The sequence below is a fragment of the Mastomys coucha genome, chromosome X, assembly GCF_008632895.1.
Source record: "Mastomys coucha isolate ucsf_1 chromosome X, UCSF_Mcou_1, whole genome shotgun sequence".
In the NCBI taxonomy this organism is placed as follows: domain Eukaryota; kingdom Metazoa; phylum Chordata; class Mammalia; order Rodentia; family Muridae; genus Mastomys; species Mastomys coucha.
The window spans coordinates 94,943,281-94,969,585 of record NC_045030.1 but is presented as its reverse complement, the minus strand read 5'-3'; the positions used below and the strand labels follow the sequence as shown (position 1 = coordinate 94,969,585).

At 38.4% G+C, this 26,305-nt stretch overlaps 1 protein-coding gene across 2 annotated transcripts in view; it reads right to left on the bottom strand.

Annotated features, from left to right (window-relative positions):
* Positions 1–10,348: 10,348 nt before the first annotated feature.
* Positions 10,349–26,305, bottom strand: part of Apoo (apolipoprotein O) — a 53,065-nt gene continuing 37,108 nt past the window's right edge. For both annotated transcript variants that reach the window (XM_031365047.1, XM_031365055.1), the window contains exons 7-9: positions 24,834–24,914; positions 14,871–14,936; positions 10,349–10,600 (exon numbers count right to left, since the gene is read on the bottom strand). In XM_031365047.1, coding sequence (XP_031220907.1) covers positions 14,901–14,936; positions 24,834–24,914 — 117 coding nt within the window. In that variant the 3' untranslated portion in view covers positions 10,349–10,600; positions 14,871–14,900. The remainder of the gene's footprint in view (positions 10,601–14,870; positions 14,937–24,833; positions 24,915–26,305) is intronic.

Sequence of the window (26,305 nt, the reverse complement as noted above, 5' to 3'; positions counted from 1 at the left end):
GATGTCTCTCAACAGAGGAATGGATACAGAAAATGTGGTACATTTACACAATGGAGTACTACTCAGCTGTTAAAACAATGACATGAAATTTGCAGGCAAATGGATGGAACTAGGGAAAAATCAACCTGAGTAAGGTATCTTACTCAGACTCAGAAAGACAAACATGGTATACATTCACTTATATCTGGATATTAGCTGTTAAGTCAATGATAAGCAAGCTACAGTTATAAAACCACAGAGGGTAGGTATAGAGTAAGAGACTAGAGGAAACAGCTATCCCTGGGGAAGTGAAATATGATAGTTATGGATGGATGTGCAGGGGGTTGGGGGGACTGGGAGGATCAAGAGGGGAGAGGGGATTGAGGGAAGGACTATGGGAAGAGACAAATTAAGGGACATTGAGGAGTAGTATGGAAACCAAATACAGTAGAAACTTTTTAATATATACACATATGAAAGTGATCTTAATGAAACTGCCAAATAATGGAGGAGACAGAGTCCAAACTGGTTATCTAGTCATCAAATGAAGCTTCCAGTACCAGGAGTGGGTTATAGCCAATTGAATTGTTGGCCAAAGGAGTCCCATAAGAATCCCCAAACAACCCAGGCGGTTGTTAAGACAATAGGTTGTTCTCCACAAACTGATGGCAAGGCCTTATTGCTGAAGACACATATCCACACTACTTACTGAACAAGGCACTACTTACTGGTGCCTACATATAGCCTTCACCCCTGTTCTAGTGTCTTTGGTATGGGAAAGTACTTTGCAGGCTCCCAAAAGAGAAACATAAACAGCAACCCATCCATAAATCCTTTGATTTAATTACAATGATGTCCTGCCTGCAACCTATGCTAGGACAATGGTGGCACAAAGCTTGTGGGAGTAACCAAACAATATCTGATTTGACTTAAAGCCCACTCCATGGGATGGAACCTTTACCTGATACTTCTAGGTAACCAAGAACCAAATACTAGATAGCCCAGGGACTAGGGTGAAACCAAATACTACTTGTCTAAAAATAAGCTGGGGGGACAGTAATAAAATGACCCCTAATGACATTCTGCTATACTTATATATCAGTGTGTCATTCAGTCATCATTAGAGAAGCTCCTCCTATAGCAGGGCACAAGTACAGAGAGACCCATAGCCAGACATTAAAAGGGGGTGGGGGGGGGAAGGGAGAGAGAGAAAGACATGATAGACAGACAGAAACACAGACAGAGAGAGACAGAGACATAGAGAAAGAGACAGAAAGAGAAAGGCAGGGAGACAGACAGACAGACAGACAGAGAGGCACCTAGAACACTTAATAGGATATCTCTATTAAATTCCTCCCATCAGAGCTCAGAAAATGATGGTTTGTAAATCACTATGGGGTTTGGATAAAAATTGTAGAACCGTGAAATGGCTCAGCAGGTAAAGGTACTTGTGAACAAGCCCAAGGAGGCAGAAAGAGCGTAAGAGCCAGAGAGGATGGAGGATACCAGGAGAACAAGGCCCTCTAAATCAGCAAGAACAATCTTATTTGAACTCATAGAGACTGAAGCAGCATGCACAGGGCCTGCATAGGTCTGCACCAGGCCTTCCAATTCCACCAAATTGGATTTTTATGGGATTCCTAAGTGTGCACATGGTGGGTCTGATTTTTGTGCCTTCTCTTGGGCTCTTTTCCTTCTGTTTGTCTTTTCAAATTCCAATGTGGTGTGTTTGTTTTATCTTATTATATTTTAATATTATCTCTTAGAAGCCTATTCTCTTCTAATCAGAGACAGAAAGGAATTAGATCTGGACAGGTTAGAGCTGCTAAGGAACCAGGAGGAGTAGAGGGAGGGGAAACTAATCAGGATACATTGTGTGAAAAAAGAAACTCTTTTCAATAAAAGGGAAAAATAAAATAAAATAAAATAAAATAAGCTCTATTTGTGTTTTCAGCAGGAACCGCAAGTACCAGACATTAGCAACTATCAGTGTTCTGAGATGTAAGCAGCTAAATATCTTGTAGACAAAACAAAGGAGAACAGGAAACATGCACTGCCATAGCCTTTTATCTGATTTCTCCCTCCCCGCCTCCGTTTGAGATAAAAATTCCCTCTGTTATTTAACCCTTTGAAACCTTCATGCTTTCTATATTCTCTAGAAAGTTGTTTTTACCCAAGGTTAGATTCATCTTGGAGTAATGCACCATTTATATGTCTGATCTTCTCTGATCTTACTAATGGAATTTCTTAGTTTCAAATTAAATTGTAGTAGTCTCTTGGGGGTACAAGAATTTCTCTATCAACTAATATGTGATATTAGTTTCGACTTTGTAAAACCTTATTTTGTTATCAGCACAGATGAATTAACAATGGACAGGAAAAGAAAATGATAGTTCATACATCATAATGTGGTTTGTAAAATAATTGAGGACCTGTGAGGTGGCAGGTGAACGTGCTGCTGACAAGCCTGATGACCCAAGTTTAATCCCCATGACACACATGACAGAAGAACTGTTTTCTGACATCCACATATGAACTGTAACATGCACTCCCCACAAAAAATGTAAAATAAGATTAGAAAAAAAAACTAAAGGTAAATTATAGTTCACACCATCCAACCCTGCCATGCTAAATGTAATTTCCATATCAGTGATGAGTTTAAAAGAACAGTCATTTTTCCTTATGACTTTGTAAAAAGGCCTTACCCTATTAGTATCGCAGACAGCATGCTTATCTGTATGGAATACAAATGCTGTACTTTATAGATGGTATAAGCTAATTTAGCTATTATATAAAGAACTGTAAAGTTTCTTTACAATATGAAAAACAGAACTAACCTATAATCCATCAATACCACTTCTGGGCATGTATCAAAAATAAATGCAACCAATGTTGCAGATAAACATTTAATTCTGGGGCTGGCGAAATGGCTCAGTGGGTAAGAGCACTGACTGCTCTTTCAAAGGTCCTGAGTTCAAATCCCAGCAACCACATGGTGGCTCACAACCACCCGTAATGAGATCTGACACCCTCTTCTGGTGCCCTCTTCTGGTAGAAGACAGCTACAGTGAATTACGCCAGAGTGAGCAGGCAGGAGCGAGCTGGGCCGGAGTTCAATTCCCAGCAGCCACACACATGATGGCTCACAGCCATCTGTACAGCTACAGTGTACTCAAACACATAAAACAAATAAAAATAAAAAAATAAATCTTTAAAAACAAAACATTTAATTCCTATGTTCATTGTAGCACTTTCACAATGACCAAGATACATGGATGAATATATTGTTAAAAAAGGTGTTCTGGGTTACCTGGATAACTTGTGAATCTCCTTACAGCAATTCTTAGCTATTTCAGATATGTCCTATATACTACAGCTTTAAAAATATCCATGTATTAAAATATATTTGAACACGACATGATGAAAGATTTAAGAAAGATTGTTCAAAAATACATTTGGATTTCTTGGAAGGCTGGAACATTTAGAACAAGTGTGAAACCAGCAAGGATTAATGCATACAGTCTCAAAAATGTTACTAGATCAACCCAGGCTGGAGATAATATTGACTTAGACCAAGATGACATGATGGATTTGAATATGGAAGAATCTAAACACATTCCCGGTACTTCTCCATCAATGGAATGAAGTGAGTGGAAGAGAATATTTTATTTTATTTTATTTTATTTTTGGTTTTTCGAGACCCCAGCACTTGGGAGGCAGAGACAGGAAAATATTTTAAAGAGGACAAGGAACAAAGCAAATATTTTAAAGAGGACAAGGAACAAAACAAAGACAAAAATTTTGTCTTTAAAGCAAGACAAAAATTTTATTCTCCAGGTTTACCACATTTAGGCTCTGACTCAAAAGTTCATTTAACCTCTTTGTGTCTCATGTCTTCAGATCTATAACTTGGTTGATATTGCCATGATTACTGTGGTATATTTCAGATAGTTCTGAACTAATTTACATGGAAAAATCAAGCTGAGCATAAGCAATCAATCAAGTTGGAGCTAACTAGCTGTTTCAAGCTCCTGCCCCTGTGACTTTCCTGCCAAGTGGACTGTAACCTAGAATTGTAAGCTGAGTAAACTCTTTCTCTGCTTTACTTAGCTTCTGTCAGGATATTTTCTCACAAAACAAAAATAAAACTAGGATATATCTTTTGGGTAGGATGGAGTGATCAAGTCAGGCAGAAGTATTAAATGAAAGCACTCAATGACTGCTTCAGATTATCATGGTCAAAGGTATAAAAAATTTACATGACTGGCCAGTGCGTGCGTGCATGCGTGTAGGCGTGTGTGCGTACGTGTGTGTGTGTGTGTGTGTGTATGTGTGTGCGTGCGTGTGTGTGTACGTGTGTGTGTGTGTGTATGTGTGTGTGTGTGTATGTGTGTGCGTGCATGTGTGTGTATGTGTGTTGCAGGAAATTTTGGAGGAGACAGTGAAGAACAAGGATTTACATTCCATTTCTCAGTACTAAGGAACATGAAAATGAAAACATTTGATTTCTAGAGAGATGTCTCACAATCTTCAGCCATCAAAGGACTAAGGTAGGAAAAAACTCCCAAAGAAATTGAGGAACTTATTAACTATGTACCAGTTTTTGGAAGTTATGGTGAGAGGGAAGAAATGAAGAAAGGACTGGATCAGAAATAGGACAGAAAAAAAAAGGAAGAAATGTAATCCCCAAAACAATAATGTTTAAGATCCTGTTATATAAAATATATTATATGTATGGTTATGAATATACATACATAGTCTACATGTGATTTTATAACATAATTTACTCAGTACCAGATTTGTTTATAAGTAACTGCTCCCAATCATGACTGGCCAAAAAAGAAAAAAAAAATCAATGAAAGGATTCCTAATGATGTTTCTGCTATATTCATAGATTGGTGCCTTATCCAGTCATCATCAGAGGGGCTTCCTCTGGGAGCTGTTGGGAGCAAATACAGAGACCCACAGTCAAACATTAGGCAGACAGCCCAGGCTGGAGGCCTCCATAAGGCTCCTCCCCTCAGAGCTCTGGGAACTACCGAAGAAGGTGAGGAAGAACTGTAGAAGTCAGAGAGGTCAAGGATACCAGGAGAACACAGCCCACAGAATCACCTAAGCAGGACTCATAGGGCTCACAGAGACTGAAGCAACAATCATGGAGCCTGTATGGATCTGACCTAAGTCCTCTACATATGTTATGGTCATATAGCTTGCTGTTTGGTGGGACTCCTACCTAACAGGAGGAGCAGGGCAGGGGTTATCTCAGACTCTTTTACCTGTTCTTGGGCCCCTTTCCCTCCTATTAGATTAGCCTTAATATGAGGGTTTGAGCCTGGAAAAGTTTTATCCTGGTCTTATTGTATCTTGTTGGTATTCCTGAGAGGCCTGCATTTGGGGGGACAGACAGAGGTGGGGGATGCGGGATGACAGGAGATGGATGGATGGATGGATGGATAGATCTGAGGGAAGAGGGAGGGGGTAAAATGGGAGGAATGAAGGGAGGGGAAGGTGTGGTCATAATGTATTATATGAGAGAAAAATATTTTTTAAAAAAAATCAATGTGATCATGCAAACTAAAGTTATTAACTTGGTCCAGCTTTCTGTTGGCTTAATAGTAAAACTAAAATTTTAAAGGACAAAATAATGACAAAATATAAAGAGGTCTATTTAATTAATGTGACCATGTAAAGAGAACAAACAGAAATGACCAATGGTCTTAAACCTTTCTGTGGAGCAATAAACACGAATTTTTAAATTTTAAAATAAAACAAAAAAAAGACATACATAATCATACAATTCAGGTAAAGGTGTTATCTCCTTGATTCTTATCTCAATTCTGGTTCTACAACATGGTCCCTACTGATTGAGGACAAAAATTCACTTTAAGAGAAGATGTCTCATACTCAGGATAATGTTTTCTTCCCTATTAAGTAATTGTCCTCCTTTGTAATACTAAACTCCTTATTCCAAAAATTAAGAACATGACTTACCTCTGTCCCTTTAGAAATGTTTTATATGTGAATATGCATATAAATACAAACATTTTTAAAGGTTTTAAAGATTTTTTTTTACAACTACTGCCTTTAAAAAGAAAACATGCATTATGTGTTGACATGCAACTATGCTGAAGAACTGCCCACATGTGAACATGCCCTTATATACCAACATATAACCATGGTCAGGAATTGCATATACATGACGACGCACATATAAATAGACATGTGACCATGTATGAGACTGCATGCATGTAAACAAGCATATATGCACTGATGTCTGACCTTACTGCATAGTACATGCATATATGTGCCAATATATAAAACTATAGCCAGTGTCTTAATTAGTTTTTCTACTGCTGTGATGAAACACCATAACCAAAAGCAACTTGGGGAGGAAAGGGTTGATTTGGCTTACTTATATGTCCTTTCAGGAGAGGCAAGGCAGGAACTCAAACAGGATGGGAAGTTGGAGGCAGGAGCTGATGCAGAAGCCATAGAGAAGTGATCCTTGCTGGTATGCTCCTCATGGCTTGCTTAGCCTGCTTTCTCATAGAACCTGGGACCACCTGCTAAGGGATGGCCCCCACCCACAAATGCCTGTGCTCTCCCCATTGATTATTAATTAAGAGAATGCACTACAGGTTTCACTACAGCCTGATCTTATGGAAGCATTTTCTTAATCGAGGTTCCCTCCTCTCAAATAACTATAGCTATGCCAAGTTGACTAAAAACTAGCCAGCAAACCCAAAAACTGCACACATCTGAATACGTGCATATATGCCAACATATAAACATTGTCAGGAAATGCACATATATGAAAACATGCCTATACACTGACATGTTCTCATATACGACTGCATTTAGGTAAACAAGCAAATATATACCAATATATGTCCAACACTCAGGAACTACACATGTGCTAATATGTGACTGCTTTTGGGGACTGTACACATGTGAACATTGTATATACACCCACATGTGACATGTGTGAACATCTGTATATACATCAACATAGTCCCATGATCAGGAATAGTAAACATGTAAACACACACATATGCACTAACATATGACCACTCATGCTCAGAACTACACATGTGACCATATGCATATATACCAACATATGTCCAGGCTCAGAATTTTCATGCATGTGAACATACACATATGTGCCAACATATGACCCTACTCAGGAACTGCATATGTGTGATTGCACAATGCACCACCATGTGGCCATGCTTGGGAACTGCAGATATATGAACTACATAAGTGATGTAATCATATGCACTTGCATGTTACCTTGCTCAGGAATTGTACATGTGTGAATACCACATATGTGCTAATATGTACTAACATGTAACCATGTTCATGCTGCCTGTACATGAACACTCACAAATACCCCAGCATATTCCCACCATCCAGAACTGCACACAACATGCCAGGCATGGTAGTACACAGCTGTATTCCCAGTACTCAGAAGGCAGAAGTCTACCTCTGGTCTACAGAGAGAGTTCCCAGAATAGCCAGAACTACATGGAGAAACTATCTCAAAAAAGACAAACAAAAGACAAAATAATAAAAAAAAACCAGAACACCACACAAGTGAACATGTATATAAAAAACAATATATAATTGAGCTTGAGAATTACATGATTGTAAACATGCACATATATATTGACATATGGCCACATTTGGAACTGTGCACAAGCGAACATACATATATCACAAACATGTGACTGTGCTGGAAAAGAACACACATATGCATGAACATGTATATATGTGCTGACATGACCATATTCAGGAAATATACATATGTGAACACATGAATATGTACTAACATGTAACCACACTTGTAACTTGTGTGCATGTAAGCATGCGCATATGTGCCAATATGTATCACACTGGGAACTGCACACAGGTGAATGTATATACATGCATGTGAATCTTCTGAGAACTTAATGCTTGTAAACACACAACTTTGCACAGACATGTGACCATACTCAGAACTGCACATGTGGAAACATGCACATAAATGTCATATGACCTCTCAGAAGTTAGACACCTGCCAGCACATTCATATCTGTCAATATGTGATCACTTAGAACTTACACACATGTTAAAATGTACATATGTGACAAAATGTGACCAAATTTGGAATATCCCTGTGTCAACATGCACATATGTGCAACATGATCAGGCTCAGAACTTCGTAGGTATCAAAATGTACATAATGCTGGATGTGACCATGCTTAGAACTGAATACATGTAATAAACACATACATTTGCCAAGACATGTGTCTGCACACATGTGAACATGTATGTCCTGACAGGTGACCTCCCTTATAAGTAACACACATCAATACACACATATGGACTGACATGTATTTGCTCTTGGCACTTGCATCTGTGTAAAGTATGTGATCTATCCTGCTTGAGAGGTAACTTCTCTGCAGTTCTACCAGGAAACATCCCTGTAATACCCAATCCTCACAGAGAAGGTAAGTCTTAAAGCAACTTTTAGTCATGACTGAAAAGGTAGCAAGGGAAAGTCATACCTTACAGTTAGGAGACACTCAGGTATCTATTGTTAAATAATCAGCAAAGCATGCTGAGGTGTATGTAAATCAAGTAATCTCAATGAAGAAACTCGTGGAATCTATTCAGCAGAAGTGACACAACAAGCCAAATGAAGAAAGCCTAAAATAACAAAAACATTGTTGTAATATTGGCATAGCTTAAGTACTTGCAGACTATTAGTAATGTATAGTCCAGTAATACAAAAGTACTTTGGCATAGAAAAAAAACAAAAGGCTTCTAGGTGGCTAGGGGAATTCTTACAGAGTCAAATCTTCTCATGGTAACAATGCCAGAACAGTTCCTGTCACTTGGCTCTATTAAAAGTATTCAATATTAATTTAATAAGTATATGTCTATTTGTGTGTTACTGTCTTTCCAATTGCTATCAAATGCAGAAAGTCAACAATTAGGAACTACGCTGACAATACAGTAATACAAAAGCATTAGTTTTGAGATCTGATTGAAATTTGGAAATTGTACATTCCTTTTCACATGCTGTATACTTGCCAACCTTCTGGGCTGGCTGACAAGTCAAAGGAGGTTCTTACTTGTTGCATTCACCCTAAAAATTCAGAGTTCCGTGAGCTGGGCACTGAGGAACCACAAAAGGGGAAGCCACAGACAGGGAGCCAGTATACATAGCAGCATCATTCAGTGCCCCACCAGGCATGAACATACACCACTTCATTATGCATTTCTCCCTGGCATTCAAGAACTGGAAGACCTATAAAAACTGGGAGGCAAAGGACACGATAGAGGTCATTGTTACTGGTTTCTGAATATGTTAGTGTCTTAGTTACTGTTCTATTGCTGTGAAGAGATATTAAGACCAAGGCAAACCTATAAGAGAAAGCATTTAACCGAGGGGCTGTCTTACTGTTCAGAGGCTTAGTCCTTTATCATCAAGGTGGGAAGCACGGCAGTGTGCAGGCAGACATGGTGCTGGAGAAGGAACTGAAACAGACAAGAATGGCACCAGAGCAGTAGTTAAGAGCTTTACATCCTGATCCACAGGCAGAGAAAGTAAACAAGACAGCCTGGCATAGGCTTTCGAAACCTCAAAGCCCACCCCCAGTGACACACCTCCTCCAACAAGGCCGCACCTCTTAATTTTTCCCAAACAGTTCCATTAACTGGGGACTAAGCATTTAAACATATAACCCAATGGGGCCACTCTCATTCAAACCACCACAGTTGAGTCTTGTTCCTTCATTGGTTTCTGAGGCATCATCTCTAAGCTCCTCTCCTCACTTCTGGGTTGTAGGGTCCAGTCTGCTGACTGCCAACTGGTGTTGCCCTAAAGAGCAAATACTGCCAGGGAAGAGCATACAATTGGTTATCCAGTGCCATAATGTCAGCCCTGAAAACATCTACAAGTAACATTGCACAGAGTGAACAAGAGATACATATTGCATGCATGCAACAACAACTGATGGCCAAAGAGGCCATACATGTAAAAGAGAGCAGAGAGGGGTATATATGCATGTTTGGAGGGAGGAAAGGGAAGCAAGAAATGGTGTAATTAAAATACAACCTCGAAAATAAGCAAGCAAGCAAACAAAAAGATCTCAAGGTGAGGCAAATAAAAACTAACCCTTAAAAAATCAAAATATTGTCTTTAGCACATACACTCATGTGCACACACATCAACCATACACTGTATATGTGTGCATGAAAATAGACACATACATGAGAGAAATGAGCCTCTCACAATAGCCATATGTACACATAAACTATATGGATAAGCATTGGAGACGCTTGCTTAAACTGTTACTCCTATCAGTAAAGAAAGCAGGCCAGCTTTGTTGGAATCTGGAGTTTAATTATATACATAAATAGTGATATAAGAATGAGGAGTTCTAAGGCTTGTACATTATTTCCATGTGAAAGATTGCAGATTAGTTGGCCTGTAATATGGCATCACCCAAAACAGCAAAAAGGCTTAGTGTTGTTTTTCCTGAAGAAAGCCAGTTTACTATATCCAATACTGATTCTGCCATTTGTCTGTAGAAATATTGATTTACTGTCTGGAGTTTCCAATGTGTACCTATAACTAAAAGAAAGAAAGAAAAATGTAAGTTAACTGTACCCAGGAAAATAAAAAGGGCTCTAAAATTATCCATTTTGAAATTTATTTAGACTTGAATAAACAATATATTGTTTTTACATTGCCATTTCATTGCCATAAAGAGTACAAGCTAGAGAACACTGCAGATGCTGCAGATGAGTGAACCAAAACTGAGGATGTGTTCCATCTATAGTACATTCAGACTTCCAACAGAACAAGCATACTGAGGTAGGTGGATGATGCCAAGTTCATGCCTAATTGGTACAGTAAATATTATGGACCTCTTGCCCTCTAAAGACCAAGACATACTTCCATATAGCAGCAGGAGGAGAATGTAATTACTTCATCCTCAGACAGCTGGATGCCTTTCCTCACACCTTCCTTTATCTCATGTCCTTCCTTCCAGGAATGAAACACACAAACTCACACATCAAAGCCAAGCTTAGTCTTCTCCAGATTGTCTTTTCCTTCATATTTGATGAACATGCTCCACAACTGGAAGTTTATACATACTTTTGTGTGCTGGGAATTAAATGTAGGGCCTCACACATGTTAAGCAAGTTCTCGAGCACTGAGCATATAGCCCAATATCTTAGAAGCCAGTGATTGACTATTTACTTGATCTTTTAATAGAAAATCAAAAATTATTTTAAAAAATCAAACAACTAGCTAATTGTTCTCTCTCAGTTTATTGACCTTTTTTGCCTCTCTAAGAATTTAATAGATTTACAGTTTTGTTAAACACTGGAAGCAACCTATATTAACAAGGATTAAGTAAACGATGGTACAGAGCAGTTCATCCAGGACTGATGGAAACAGAGGTAGAGACCCACAGCCAACCACTGGGCAGAACTCAGTGAATTCTGTGAAAGAAGGGGAGAAAGATGGTAGGAGCCAGAAGAGTCAAGGACACAGCAAGAAAACCCACAGAATCAACAAACCTGAACTCACAGGGGCTTGCTGAGATTGAACCGAAAATCAGGGAGCCTGCATGTGTCTGACCTAGGCCTTCTGCATATATGTTATGGCTATATGTAGCTCTCTCTTCTTGTGGGACTCCCAACAGTAGGTGCCATGTTTGGCTGATATCCCTGGGAGGCCTGGCCTTTTCTAAAAAGAAATGGAGGAGGAGTAGATGGGGGAGAAGTTAGGGGCAGGATCTGGGAGGAGAAGAGGGAGGGAAAATTGCAGTTGGGATGTAACATATAAGAGAATAAATTAAAAAATAAAAAAATTAAAATAAGCCATGGTAAAAGTATAGACTAGGGACTAACTACATAAACAAAGAAAGGGCAAAATTGATCTACAAATCAGAGACAGAGAATATACACAGAAAATTAAGCTGAATAAACAACTTCATTCATTTCTTCAACACACCTAAACAGTGCTATCGATGAGGTATTTTAACAAAAACTGGAGGCTAAATCTGATCAAACTTTACATCTAACTGTCACTATACAGGAAATATGGAGAAGAAGGAATGAAGGAGACACGGAGTTCACACTATCATGGATAAATTTAGACACCACCATGGCAAATTGAAGACCCAAAACACCAAGTTTTTCAATGAATAAATGAACAGGAAAATACTACATTTAAAAGACAATTAAGAGGCTTACTCACTAAAATGTGAGAGACAGTTTGAGTCCTGGTTCAAATAAACCAACTACAAAGTTACTACTGACAGGCCACTGTGGCTATATCCCCAGCAGTCAGGAAGCTGAGGCAGAAAGATCACAAGTCCAAGACCTGCATGGACCATAGTAAGACTATGTCTCAAAAAACAACAATAAAGGTATTGCTGAGACAAACAGGAAAATCTGTACACTATTATTAGAGGGTATTAAGGAATTACTGTTAGTTTCTTTTGGGATGATGATAAAATTATACATATCTTCATGGAAATTACTGTGTACCTGTAAAATGACATAAAGAAAATGATCTCATTTTGTCAAAAAAAAATCAAGAATATGCAAATGTGTACTATCTATTTAAATATATAGATACTAAAAAGTCTAATATATGAAATGAGGAACAGAAACTATCTCTGGGAAAGGATGAGCAGGCAAGTTTTTTTTAAAATGTTTAGTTAGGGCTGAGGTATAGTCAAAGATAGAGTGCTTGTCTACCATGTGTAAAGCCCCAGGTTCTATCCCTACCTTCCAAAAAGATAGCTACAACCAGCATACACTGTTTTTATTTGTGCATAGGATGTATATATGTATGTATGCGTGTATTATGTGTTCACGCATGTGTGCATGCAGGTGCACATGTACCTATTGACCAGACGTTGACCTTGGCTATCTTCCTGAATCATTGTCTACCTTAATTTTGAGACAGGGTCACTCAATAAACTTGGAGCTCACTGATTTGGATAGATTAACCAGTCAAAATCCTTTAAGAATCTATCCATCTCCTCCTCCCCAGTGCTGGGGCTATAGGCACGTGCCACCATACGTAGCTTTTTACATAGGTGCTGTGAATCCAAATTCTGGTCCTCCTGCTTACATGGCAAGCATACCTAGCCCCCTATTGCTTTTAATAATTAAAAACTACACCTCTTAATAAAGTTCTAAAAATTCAGGACTAAAAATCAAGGTTGTATATACAGTAAGTTGAAACCTGGTCTAGAATATCTATCAACACTGAAATGGATACCTACTCTCTTTGTTAAGTCTCACCCCTATAGAGAAATACAAACACATTCTATGTAAAGTCTCTAAAGGACTTGTATGGCTCTCTGGAAGTTCACTTTCAAGTCTCCCTTCTGTTGCTATATCCCCAGAAATGTTGATCCTGGGGTGGAGCCTGGGCCTCTCCTTTTAACAAGATCTTGTTGTCAGTTATTAAATTATTTGTATAACAGCAGAAAACTACTGGCTTTGCATTAGTATAAGTGTCGAAGTAGAACTGGATTTGCTCTCTGTGACCCATCAACCAGAATTAGGACAACCCTAGGAATCACAAGAAAATACCTTTTAGTTACTATAAGCAAAAGCTTCCAAAAAATATCCAAACTGCCAAAAAACAGCTGCCCTGTGGGTGTTTCCTAATTAAATGAGGTGACAAGAAGAGGATCGGGGGATTCTACTAGAGGCTGGGGGTTGCACTGGACAGTCTCAAATTCCAAATGATATGATTCTCTGACTCTCTAAAAACATGGAGATAGTTGAGAAAGACAAGCCTCGAACTGAAGAGTTTTGTGAATTTTAAATCGTACCTGTGATACACAACTTTTTAAGATAGGCTGGAGTTGTAATTAACTGGTAGAATACTTGCCGGACATGTGTGAAGCCTTGGGTTTCCCAGTGCCACACATACACACACACACAAACACACACACACAGACACAGAGCATAAAAGAAAACTCATATTCATTGCAGAAATGTGAAAAAATATAAAGTTACAAATAAAAATTCACATTTAAATTTTCTATTATACCTCCTGGTCTAACAAAATATCATATTGCCTTTCTTCTCTGCTTAATAATGGTGGCTCTAGGCCTCTCATCCTAGCTACTCAGAAGCTGAAGCTGAAAGATAGAAAATATAAGGCCAGTCCAGGCAACTTTACAAAAAAAGAATCTAGAAAATAAAAAGGGAAGTAAGGGCTATGGGGATAGCTCAGAGGTAGATAATGTGCTTGCCTAGCATATATGAAGCCCTGGGTTCAATCCCAGTACCACAAAAAAAGGAATTTGTACATGCTCCCATGCAATTAAGTATGACTAAAACAATAATAATCCTCTTTGTATATACTGATATTATATATTTATAAATATATCATAACTAAACTACTTTCACACAGCTGAATATCTAGGTTAATATTTAATTCTATATAATTTGCTAATTAACAGGAAATCATAAGATCTATTACATAATTTTAATCTATATACAAAATAGTAGTTAATTAATGTTTTTGTACTTAGCAGATGTAAATAAATATTAAGCAAACAGATGAAGAGTAATAGTACATTGAACATAAGACCAAAACAAAAAATACATTGAGTTTCTAACCTGTCTGGTTCTAGCTTATCTAAAAAACCTGGTATTTCTAAGAAAGAAACACAAACAATTAAATAAGCCATAGCACATAAAGCCAGATATTAAAGACAATAAATATGAGCCTTATGTTTCCACATCAAGATGAAAATGCTCTAATTAGCTAATTAACGATAAATTATTTCAGCTAGCATGAACAATGCTGAAAATAAACAGAGTTTGTTGTTGTTGTTGTTGTTGTTTTTATTCTTTACCTGATTAAAATGGGCACAGTATGGAGTTTTCTATTTATTTCCAGGGGAATTCTTCACAATTCCTGGCTTGTAAAACAAAATTGAGAGTTTTAATACAAGTTGAAAAGAAACAGTGAAACATTTCAAAGTGTCTTCAGTACTTGGCAGAATAGAAAGATGAAATATTATTATGTTCTTGAGAGATGGTCAAGCCATTTTATTGAAGTAGGGTGTCAAAGAAAGGCCTGGGAGATACTAACTTCTTAGCTGGGGTTGCAGTTAAGAGATGTTAAAGTTGGTAATAAAAAAGGATGACCCATTTCTCAGTAAGCTGAAAGAATTAGTTTCCTTCAGTGTCCTGTTGTGGAAAGTAACTTGGGCACAGGGAACAGAAAGAAAAGTTACAGTAATTATTATTTTATAGATTCAGCCAAACAGTTGATTCCATAAAAACAAAATAAAATCAATAGTGAAAAGACTTCTTAGTTCCTAGAAGTTAGATTTATTACTGCATGCCACTATCACTGCTGTAGAGGGCTTGACAGACATAAGAAAGCTTCTTGCATTATCCCCAAGGGCCAAATCATTAAACGTACACTCTCAAAGAGGTTTAAATTGGACCACACCAATTTTGCCTGGCCACCCTTGGGAAACATATAATTAGATCATGTCATCCAGGAGAAGAAGTGCAGAACCGTTTCCAGTAAGGAAAATTCATGTGTCAAGGCTTTCCTTTCCTGTATGTTTTTAAGACTTAAATTCTGAAATTCTATTAAGATCTCCTTGGATATCAAAGATCCAAATTCATGAACTGGCAGTCTGAAGAACTCTAAGTTGCAGCTGGACAGGCCATGAGATGTGCTTCTGTGGACTACACTTGGTGCAGGGGTCCTGGGTGGCCTCTCTCTCATCGGCACTCATGGGAAGAGGGTATAAGAAAGCAAGAACATGTGACTGACTGTTACTACTCAGCAAGGCTTCCAGACAAATGTAAATAAAGTCTATTGGAGTGGTTCAGAACCATTTTCTATGTATTACTTCATTCCTATTATGCAAGCATAATTAACTCTGCTCTGTCTTACTCACAAGAGGATCCTAGTTTGGATGATAATATAATTACATGGCCACCCTATCTGCATATCACATCACTTTATGATGAGAGTTCTGGGGAACAAGACCATATATATGCATTGCTTGGTGGTTCAACATAAAATGCAGAAGCCTGGCTGATGGAACTCTACAAGACCCAGTACTAGTGCTACTCCTTTCCAGAAAGGTCGCTCCTCACCCCAGTCCTGCCCCAAATGTACACACATGTGAACACATACCTCACCTCAGCCCATTGGGCCTTTCTGCTGTTACTCAGGTTTGCCAAGCTGCTTTGTGAGACATCATGTAGGTAAAAATGTACGCCTTGTCCTAGAATAGTCAACCCCAATTTTTGCCCGGCAAAACACTCATTAATCCTTTTCTCAAAATTATATTAGAACCTTGATTCACTTTCACTATTCCCATCTTCCTTCTGATTTGAATTATTTCCTTCATGTTTGAGTCTTTCATTAACCTTTTAAGTCTCGTAATCCTTGTGAGCTATGGAACCTCCTACCACACAGCATTCAAATGTTTGGTGAATAAACAAATGAAATAACGTAGAAATGAGGAATCTAATGAGGACTAGGACCAAGCATGGTATTACAAACCTCTAATCTAAGCACTTGAGAGGTAGAAGGAAGACTGTGAGCTTATGGCCAGTCTGGTCAACATACACAGTCTCAAAAAAAGAAGTTCAGGTGACTGATTCATTAAAAAAAAAAAGACATAAAAGGAAGGTTATGAAATTAAGATAACCATAGCTGACTACTGAGTCTGCCATAAAAGCAATGTGACGTCCTACCTAAATGCATTTACATTTCAATTAACTTACTAATTGCCAAGTCTATCTAATGATATTCTTAGATATTCTGCTGTCTATATCTACCTGTCTCTCAACCTCAAAAATATATAAGATGCCAAATGTACAAGCTTTTCAAAAAAAAAAATCATTCAGATGAAGAAACTCGGCAGGCAAAGCATTCCATTGAACTGATTGAGAAAACCAGCTCTGTTGCCAAGAATATGGCCATATTTAGATACATATTACGTATAGCAAAACAAATCAGAACCAATATGTCACTAAAAAAATACTGGACCCACTCACTCACGACCACATTACAAAGCTGTCTTGAGACAGCAAAGCATCATAATCTCAAAGGAAACAACATTCTCACAGGCCAAAAATCTGTTTGCATTTTTACAGAAAGTTTTCTAAAAAAAATAATAATAATTTTCCCTATAATCTAATTTTAATGCATTTTTTCAACATATCCTTACCATGTCTATGAGCACAAATAATTTGTTAGCACAACTAAAACCATTTTCAAAAAATCAAAACATCAGGCTGGCGAGATGGCTCAGCGGGTAAGAGCACCGATTGCTATCTTCCATAGGTCCTGAGTTCGGATCCCAGCAACCACATGGTGGCTCACAACCACCCGTAATGAGATCTGACGCCTTCTTCTAGCGCATCTGAAGACAGCTACAGTGTCTTACGCCGGAGCAAGTGGGCCGGAGCGAGTGGTGCCATCCTGAGTTCAGTTCCCAGCAGCCATGTGATGGCTCACGGTCATCTGTACAGCTACAGTGTACTCATACACATAAAATAAAAATAAATAAATAAATAAAAACTTTAAAAAAATCAAAACATCGGTTCCTAATAACTATGCACTGTTATGTAAAGGGGGTTGCCAGTGTAATGGTTAATCTTTATTGTCAACTTAACTGGATTTGGAATCACATAGGAGTGTTTTCAGAGAGGTTTAACTGAGGAAGGAAGACCTACCCTGAGTGTGGGTAGCACCATCCCATGGTCATGGTCTCAGGACCCAGATTAAATATAAAGCAGAAAATGAGTGGGCCACCAACATTCCCTGCTTTCTGCTTCCTGTTCTGTTGAGTTGTGAGGAAATGAGAAGCCATAACTGATAGCCATTTCCATCACCATGCCTTTCTACCATGATGGACTATACCTTCAAACCAAAATCCAAAATAAACCCTCCCTCCCTTAAGGTGCCCCTCATCAGGTACTTGATCTCAGTAATAAGTAACTAGTGCAGCCAGCCAAACAGTGGAAGAATTGCATTCTCCTGAAATGTGAGAGTCCTAGGTCTAGACACAGTTTACTGTGCAGGCATGAATTTGTGAGGTTGATTCCCAATTCCCATATTTAAAAAAAAAATACAGGCATAGTAGTGTGTGCTTGTTATCTCAGAAGTGGGGAGGTAGCTCAGAGGCCTGCCAGCCTAGCCTACTCCGGTGGGGTATAGGTATGAAACTAGAAAGTGAACCACGAGAGGTGAAGAAGAGATCTTAAGAGAAAAGGGAGAAGGTACTAAAAAATATCTGATATTAAAGAAAAAAAGGCTAAAAGAGGAGCTAGGGGATGGGAGAGAGGTGTGAGAAAGGAGAGAGAAAAAACATGTATGGAAATACCAGAACAGATAACATTATTTTATATGCAAATGTAAGAAAACAATGTAAAAGTATAAAATAAGTAGGTGCAGTCCGATGACTTGTTAAAGAACCCAACGAAATACCAGTTCACTAGAATGTGATAGGCAGAATAGTAGCTCCCAAAGATGTCTGTACCTACTTCCGGCGGGCGAGGTGCGAGGCGAGCACCATGGTGGCCTGCGCGAAAAAAATTCTGAGTTGCATTAATCTAGGATATGAGACCTTAGTTCAGAAGTTCAGAAGACAGTAGAATCTCTTGACAATACATTTGGCTACTCACCACGAGGTTAGGAAAGCCTAACGGGGGTATTTCTCAAAGTGCAAGCCAAGGAAAAACCTATGAGAGCAAGCACATGACAGCCCGCCAGCGACAGAAATGGGGGTTGGCCATTCGCTTAGACTCAGGCTTAAGTCGACGGAGAAGAAACGTGGATGAGAAGCCTTACAAATGTACTAAATGTTCTAAGAGTTTCAGTCACAGCTCCACTCTTTTTCAGCATAAGAAGATCCATACAGGGAAGAAATCCCATAAATGTGGCGATTGTGGGTAAAGTTTCTTTCAGAGTTCTAACCTCATTCAGCATCGGCGGATTCACAGGGGCAGGAGGGGGGTAGGAAGCCCTATAGGTGTGACGAGTGTGGAGAGAGGTTTAAACAGAGCTCCAATCTTATCCAGCACCAGAGGATTCACACCAGTGAGAAGCCCTGATGAGTGTGGCCGGTGCTTTAGCCAGAGTTCCCACCTCATGAGAGAAGCCCTACCAGTGTGAGTAGTGTGACAAGTGCTTCAGCCAGAGCTCCCATCTGAGGCAGCACATGAAGGTGCACAAAGAAGCCACATAAAAGGGGTAAAATGCCAGGGCAAAAACTCACCCCGTGTCCTGGAAAATGGGTAAAGGAAGAAAGGTGGTGGTTAGGCTGTGACAGGTAAAGGGAACAGCTTCAGGCCTTTTTAAAAAGAAGTGAAAGGTAGAGGTGAAAGCCCCTCCTCAGAGGGAGGACGCTTTCCAGTAGAGCACCTAGATCCTGGTGCTCCCTAGCATGGAGACAGCAGGCGTTTCATGACAGTGGGCTGAAACTCTGAGTCTAGCTGCCCTTATTTCCTTTAAAAAAAAAAAAATTATGTAACATGGAGCGGAAAGAACTGAAAAAGATAGTTTGGTAAGAATTTAATATCCTTAGCCTCAGTTGAAATTTCTTCCCTTCATTTTGATAAAAAGCATCATGTTTTCATGATTCACTGGTGTGCCAACAATTAGTCTTGTTTTTAGGAATTTATGTATATGGAATCATTAAAGAAAGAAGGAATGAGTTTTCAAGTTCTAGGACTGACTATATTTTATATTTTTAATGTTTTGTAGCTTATTAACCATTAGTATCAGCATTGACTCAGTATTTGACATAGTAAAATGCATTCAAGTTCATAGATTTTGTCTTTTTTATTAGAGTATATTGTATGAGGTAATGAGTTTCATTTTCTTTAATGTGAATGATGTATCTGTATGACATGCTTTGGTTGTATCCACCCGTTACCCTTGCCCCCACCTCCTCCCGGTTCTCTTTTTCCTCCCACAGAGTTCCCTTCCCACTTAAAATGTTGACCCTAGATTCTGTAAATGACAGAAAATGTATTTGGTTATGTTTTCTGCATCTGCTTTATTGTGCTTACTGTAATTTTCTCCAGGATTTTGACTTTTTTTTTGACTAATAATAGTATATCTTAGTGTTTAAGGCTTTAATGACAACCCGTTTTGTTTCTTCCCTTCTACATTATTAAAGGGGTGAGAAGATCTCCATGTGGCTTTTCTTTTATTTGTTTGGTTTTTTTTTACCATATTCTTAGAGATTTAAGAGAATCCAAAGTGAGAAACTGCAGACCTCCTCCTCCTAACACCACTCCCTGCGATGATGCTGATGCTATTACTGCTCTGTCACTAGCACCATTCCTTGCGATGATACTGGTGCTGTTACTGCTCTGTCACTTGCTTTCTTGAGATGGGAATGGGTTTATTTTGAGTTCTTTTGCAAACAGCGCCTGCATGAATAAACTGTTACCGAGAAAGCCTCGACCACTGGCCAGTGCACTGTAGTCCTGTTAGAACTTTTTTTTACTTTATAGCAATTGTTTAAGAAGACTAGCAGATATCCTTCTTCCAATGCCAAGCATAGGTTCCTGATCAGCCTTAGTTCAAGTTTTTGTTTATTGAATGCTAATGTTTTCTGATTTTTATATCAGTTCTTCCTGTATTAATGACAATTATCCTTAAAAATAAAAATTGAGATATTTTTGCATAAAAAAAGATGTCTGTGCCTGAGAAGCTGAAACTGTACCAGATGAAGCATGGGCCAGAATTACCTTGGATTGTGTGAATGGGCCCAGTTGAAGAAGTAATAGAGACTAAGAAGAAGACAAAACAAGGGGGTCAGAAAGAAGAGACTTAAAAAAGAAGACCTGTATTGCTGGTTTTAAAGACAAAGGAAAAGGTCAGCCTCACTTGCTCACCAGCAAAACAGGCCTTGGTTTATGACAGCAGGAAGTAAATTCTGTCAACAACCTAAGTGAACAGGAAACTGTTCAAGGGGCTCAGCCCTGCTGACATGTTGATTTCCTACTGTACTTCTGACCTACTGTGCAAAGATAATCAATCTGTATAGTCTTCAGCTTGAGTATATTTATTTGTTCCAGAGAAAAAGAAAACAATATTATATTGTAAACTTCAAAATATGTTAAGAGCCAAGAGTATTCCTTAGTGGTAGAACACTTATCTAGCCTTCATGCAGCCAGCATGACATAACAGTACATATTTGTTAAGAGGGTAGGTCATTTACTGTGCCTGCCATATAAAATTAAAAGAAAGTAAGGACCATGTGTTAGATTTTCTATGAAGCTAAAATTGTTCTGAATATGTCATTTCTCTTATATAAGACTATTAGAAATAAAGGAACTAGGTAATGATTTTTCTTTTTTTTTTAAGGTTGAAAAGCAGACCTTCAGAACTTATTCATCTTTTTTGAAACTTTCTACCATCACTTAGCAACTCCCCATCTCCCCCTCCTCCAGCCCCTGGCAACCACCACCAGTCAATTTTTGCTTCTATGAGCTTGGTAATTCCATATATCTCACATAAAGTGGAACCACATGGTATATGAACTCCTATGACTGGTAAATCCTTTAAGAACACATAAGTTACTCTCAACTAAGCTTGGGTTTGGAGAGCTAAGAAATCTAGAATGGAGAAAGAGCAATGTGTACTCAGGGTGGTGGCTGCTATTCCCCTTGGTTCTCCTGCTGAGCTAGCAAAGGCCAGACTCAAAAGTAAAGCTCAGCTTGAGAAGTTCTGCTCTACTCAGTTTTCATGTTGAGAAAAGTTTGTATTCCTATGCTTTTCTGACTTTCAAATAATAATTATCTTTGGCCTATAACACTCAGTTGAAAGTAACTTGTTGCAGATTTTAAAAACCTATGAAAAGCAAAACTGACATTTACTGGGAAGATGGTTGTATTCAGCAAATTATAAGGGAACTCTAGAAGAGCCAGTGGTAGTCACACATATAATCCCAAAAGTGGGAAGCTGAGCCACAAAGACAATCACATGTTCCAGACCCGCCAGATTAGAAAGTAAGACCTTCTTTAAAAAGAGCTATCTGCGACTCTAAGGCCTGATACTTGGAATTAGCCTCTACCTGTGATTCTCAGAGCTGAGGCTGGTTTCTGAAAAGGTTTCAGATTAACAATCAAATACCCATGCTCTTATTAAATTTCTAAAATAAAAGAATTATAGGGAAGATCAGCAAGTCAACTGTGTAAAGAATTTCTGGCTATCAACAAAAGACAACAGCCACACTTGTTGGTGAGCATCTTTAATCCCAGCACTCCTAAGAATGAAGCAGAAGATCCTAACTTCAAAGCTACCCTGGACTGCCCAGCAAGACTCTCCTCACAAAAACAACAACAACAACAACAACAACAAAAATAGACGTATGTGCCCATACAGAGCTTATCAAAGGATCAAATATGAAGCAAACCAAGAAGCCTTTGAATTAGCTTGTCCTTCTGCAGACACTACAGAGAACTGGTAACTATGTATGCAATCAGCAAGATACCTGTTAGAAATGCCATTAGCCAAATGCACCAGATTCTTTCAACAAATAAAAATAACACAAAATAAAAAGACAAAAAAGAACTTGTAAATTAAGAATCTTAAGATGAAAAATAAAAAAAAGAGATAGAAGTAAAAAAAAAATGACATGATTGTACATGTCTTTGATAAAACCATAAAGAAAGGTAGGCAGGCATCATGGCTCATACCTATAATCCCAGCACTGATGAGACTGAGGTAGGAAGGTCACCAAAAGTTAGGGCCACCTGAGTTATTCAGTAAGACCATCTCAAAAACAACATGAGGAAGCTATTACAATAAAATCCAGGATAGCAGCTACATTTAAAGAGGTGGAGAGGGCTGTGGCTCAGATTAGCTACAGGGAGAGTTAAGTGGGAAGCTGGTGATTCTAGTTTTCATCTTAGATCATGATTTACAAGTGTTTGCCTTTTAATAATTCACTTAGCTATAAAAGAGGTTTTTAGATGGTTGTAAAAGGTTAAAAGCTGTTTAGTAGGGGAAATTAGAGAAATCTGAGTATGGATATGTATTAATTATTATTACAATCAACCGTGAAAGAGTTTTCCTGGGTGTGATATTATCACTGATATTTATATATAATTGAACCTTCTTGTTCCTTGGGAATACATACTGAATTATATATGATGTATGGAAAGTGTAATGAATAGCTAGAACTTTCAAGTGGTTCCATAAAAGAATGTGTGTGTGTGTGTGTGTGTGTGTGTATGAATAAAATGCATATATTAAAAGATGGTAAGACAACATAGTTATCTTTCCAGTCTGCATTTAAGATTTAGGTTCCTGTTTTAAACATAATGTCCATTAATTCCTTTGACTATACACAACCAAAAATATGTACTATATCTATCATTAGAGTACAAAAATCCAAAATAAGAAGATACTTAACTGAGACTAGTAATTACACATAATTTGAAAACTTCCAGCTAGGTAGTGGTAGCACATGCCTTTAATCCCAGAACTGGGGAGGCAGAGGCAGGTAGATAGATCTCTGAGTTCCAGGCCAGCCTGGTCTACATAGTGAGCTCCAGGACAGCTAGGGCTACAGAGAAACCCTATCTTGAAAAACCAAACCAACAAAACCAACTTGTAACTAAGTAAAAAATAAGTCCCCTTTAATGAAGTATCCCCTGGTTCTCTTGCTTTTGTCTGTACTTTTCTTCTGGCATTTATGGTTTATTTTGTGTTTCAGTTATATACTTCATCCCCCTTTACTATATCATGAATTATCTGATATATACTTAATTATTTGATATTCAATGAAAAGAATATACTCAGCTTCAGGGCCCCCAAAGATTCCTGTTCTAACATGGCTTAATTCTTTGCTCTCAACTAAAAAACAATGAATGGAGCTCAGAGGTTAAGAGCTACTACAGCAGAGAACTAGATTCTGTTCCCAGCACCCACATGGAGGCTCACAGCTGAGTGTAACTCTAGGGGATCCAACACCCACTTCTGGCTTCCCTGGTCACCAGGCATGCATGTGGTGCACATATATACATGCAGGCAAAACACTCATACTCATATAAAATAATAATAGTAGTAGTAGTAAATTAAAAGAAACCCTCTGCTGTATGATTAGTGTGCACAAGGCAAATAAATAAAAAACAAAAATAAGAAAGGAAGTCCCTCTATAAGTAGGTAATCAATTAAGAGTTGAGCCATATTTTTTCTGTTTTCCATTTAATCTCAACTGTAAATGGCATTGAACCATGCTGTCCTTCCATTTGGTTATAATTAGTATTTGATGAAATAGCTAAGAAAAAAAGTGCCTGTAGTTAAGAAAAATCAAAAGACCTCTGAAAACCAAGAAATCCAGCAAGGTGCTGGAGGGGGGAGCGGTCACAACATGCCATCAGCAAAGAGGCACTTCATTACCAAGTAATTTCTGAAGTCTAAGACTATCAATGTACTCAACATCAATTGTATTTCCTCTTGTTGAAAATAGCCATCAGGAGAAGCATGCTTGCTGGGTAAATACATGGAGGAACACTATGAAGTTCCCATTAACTTTGAAGAAGGCAGAGGTATAACAGACAAAACAGAAATGTGAACCAATAAGGAACTACTTATTGAACTTTTATTTTTTGTGTATGGGTATTTCCCTACATGTATGCCTGCTTACCACTTGTCTGCTTGGCACTCACACAGGCCAAAAGAGGGATCTGGAGCAGTGGGAATTGGAGTCACAGAGAGGTATGAATTAAAGGAATAAGGTGATTAAAGTATTTTACAAAACCTGAGAACCATGTATTTAAATTTAAACCAAAAAGAAGATAATGAAAATGCTTCTTACCTTCTGAAAATTTTGCTTCCACAAATCTTCTACAACTATGTACCCTCGTAATCCCCAGTCATATAACTTCTCCCCAGTGACCTGGAAACACAAACAGAAAGATCGAGAAATGGTCCATTTGTGAATGATAAAAAAGAATTTATTTTCTTCCATTTCTAAAAATACTGCATCTGACTGCTGTAGGTGTTGTGATCATAAAAAGAGAAAGAGCTATAAGAATATGTTCTGGCAAGGTGTAGGGGAAAAGGGTGCCTCGTGCTGAGGCATCCCTTCCCCCTGAGGGACCAGACACACGCCACTGGTATAGTATAGAATAGAGTTTATTTAGGGCATGGGGAGGGGAGTTAAGAGGGTAGCAGAGGCAGAGAAAGGCAGAAAGGAGAGAGGAGAGAAGTAGGGGCCGGCCATGACCACATGGAGAGAGGGGGAAAGGGAATGGGGAAAGAGTGGGAACAAAAGGGCAAGAAGCAAGGTAGAGAAGCAAGAGTGAGAGAGGAGGGAGCAAGCAGCCCCCTTTATAGGGCCAGGCATACCTGGCTGTTGCCCGGTAACTGTGGGGAGGAGCATACCTGGCTTCTGCCAGGTATCTGTGAGGGTGGAGTTTATACAGAATACCAATAGTGGGGATGGAGGTGTGGTGTGTGTGTGTGTGTGTGTGTGTGTGTGTCTACTACAGAAAATCTTGGGACACATCCGTTATGCTGGGAATATAGTCCAATGGTCTAGGAAACATCCTGGCTTCAATCTCTAGTACCACAAAAGAAAAGGCAATAGAAATTCTGCCTCAGCTTGGTGGTTCACATCTATAATCTCAGCACTCAGGAGGCTGAGGCAGGTAGACTGCTGCAAATTCAAGGCCAACATGAACAACAGTGAAATTCTGTCTCAAAAGCAAAGTACTGTATAACATAAAAGTAAAAAAAAAGAAAAAGAAAAAGAAAAAGAAAAAAAAAAGAACTGTATAACATAAAAGTAAAAAAAAATGAAAAAACCAAAGATGGGAAAAAGAATAAGAAGAAAAAGTCTAGTTACATATAATTATCTCTTAAGGTGACTTGCTATAAATTATGTGTATATATTTTATTACTGGTGCTAATGATCAAACCTGGGGCATTATGCATGTTACTGATACTTATATCCCAGCACCCAAATGGTTGCAACATCTAAACTAAATGCAGACCACTGATGATATGAGGAATTCCTAAAATATCAAGGAAGAAGAAACATCTACCTAACCCACCTACTACCCAGCCTGGTACATTACAACTAACCAAGTCAAGCAAAAATGAAAATCATTCATTTTAAAAACTTAGATGTAAAACATGTGACCACAATGAAGACATTTCCAATTTTCCCAGGCACGAACATAATGAAGTCTTTTTAATTATCATAGGGATTTTGTAGGTAGCATGATCTATATCATTTTTCTGATATCCCATGAGGTCCTGGTCTTAGAGGGATCATGATCTTAA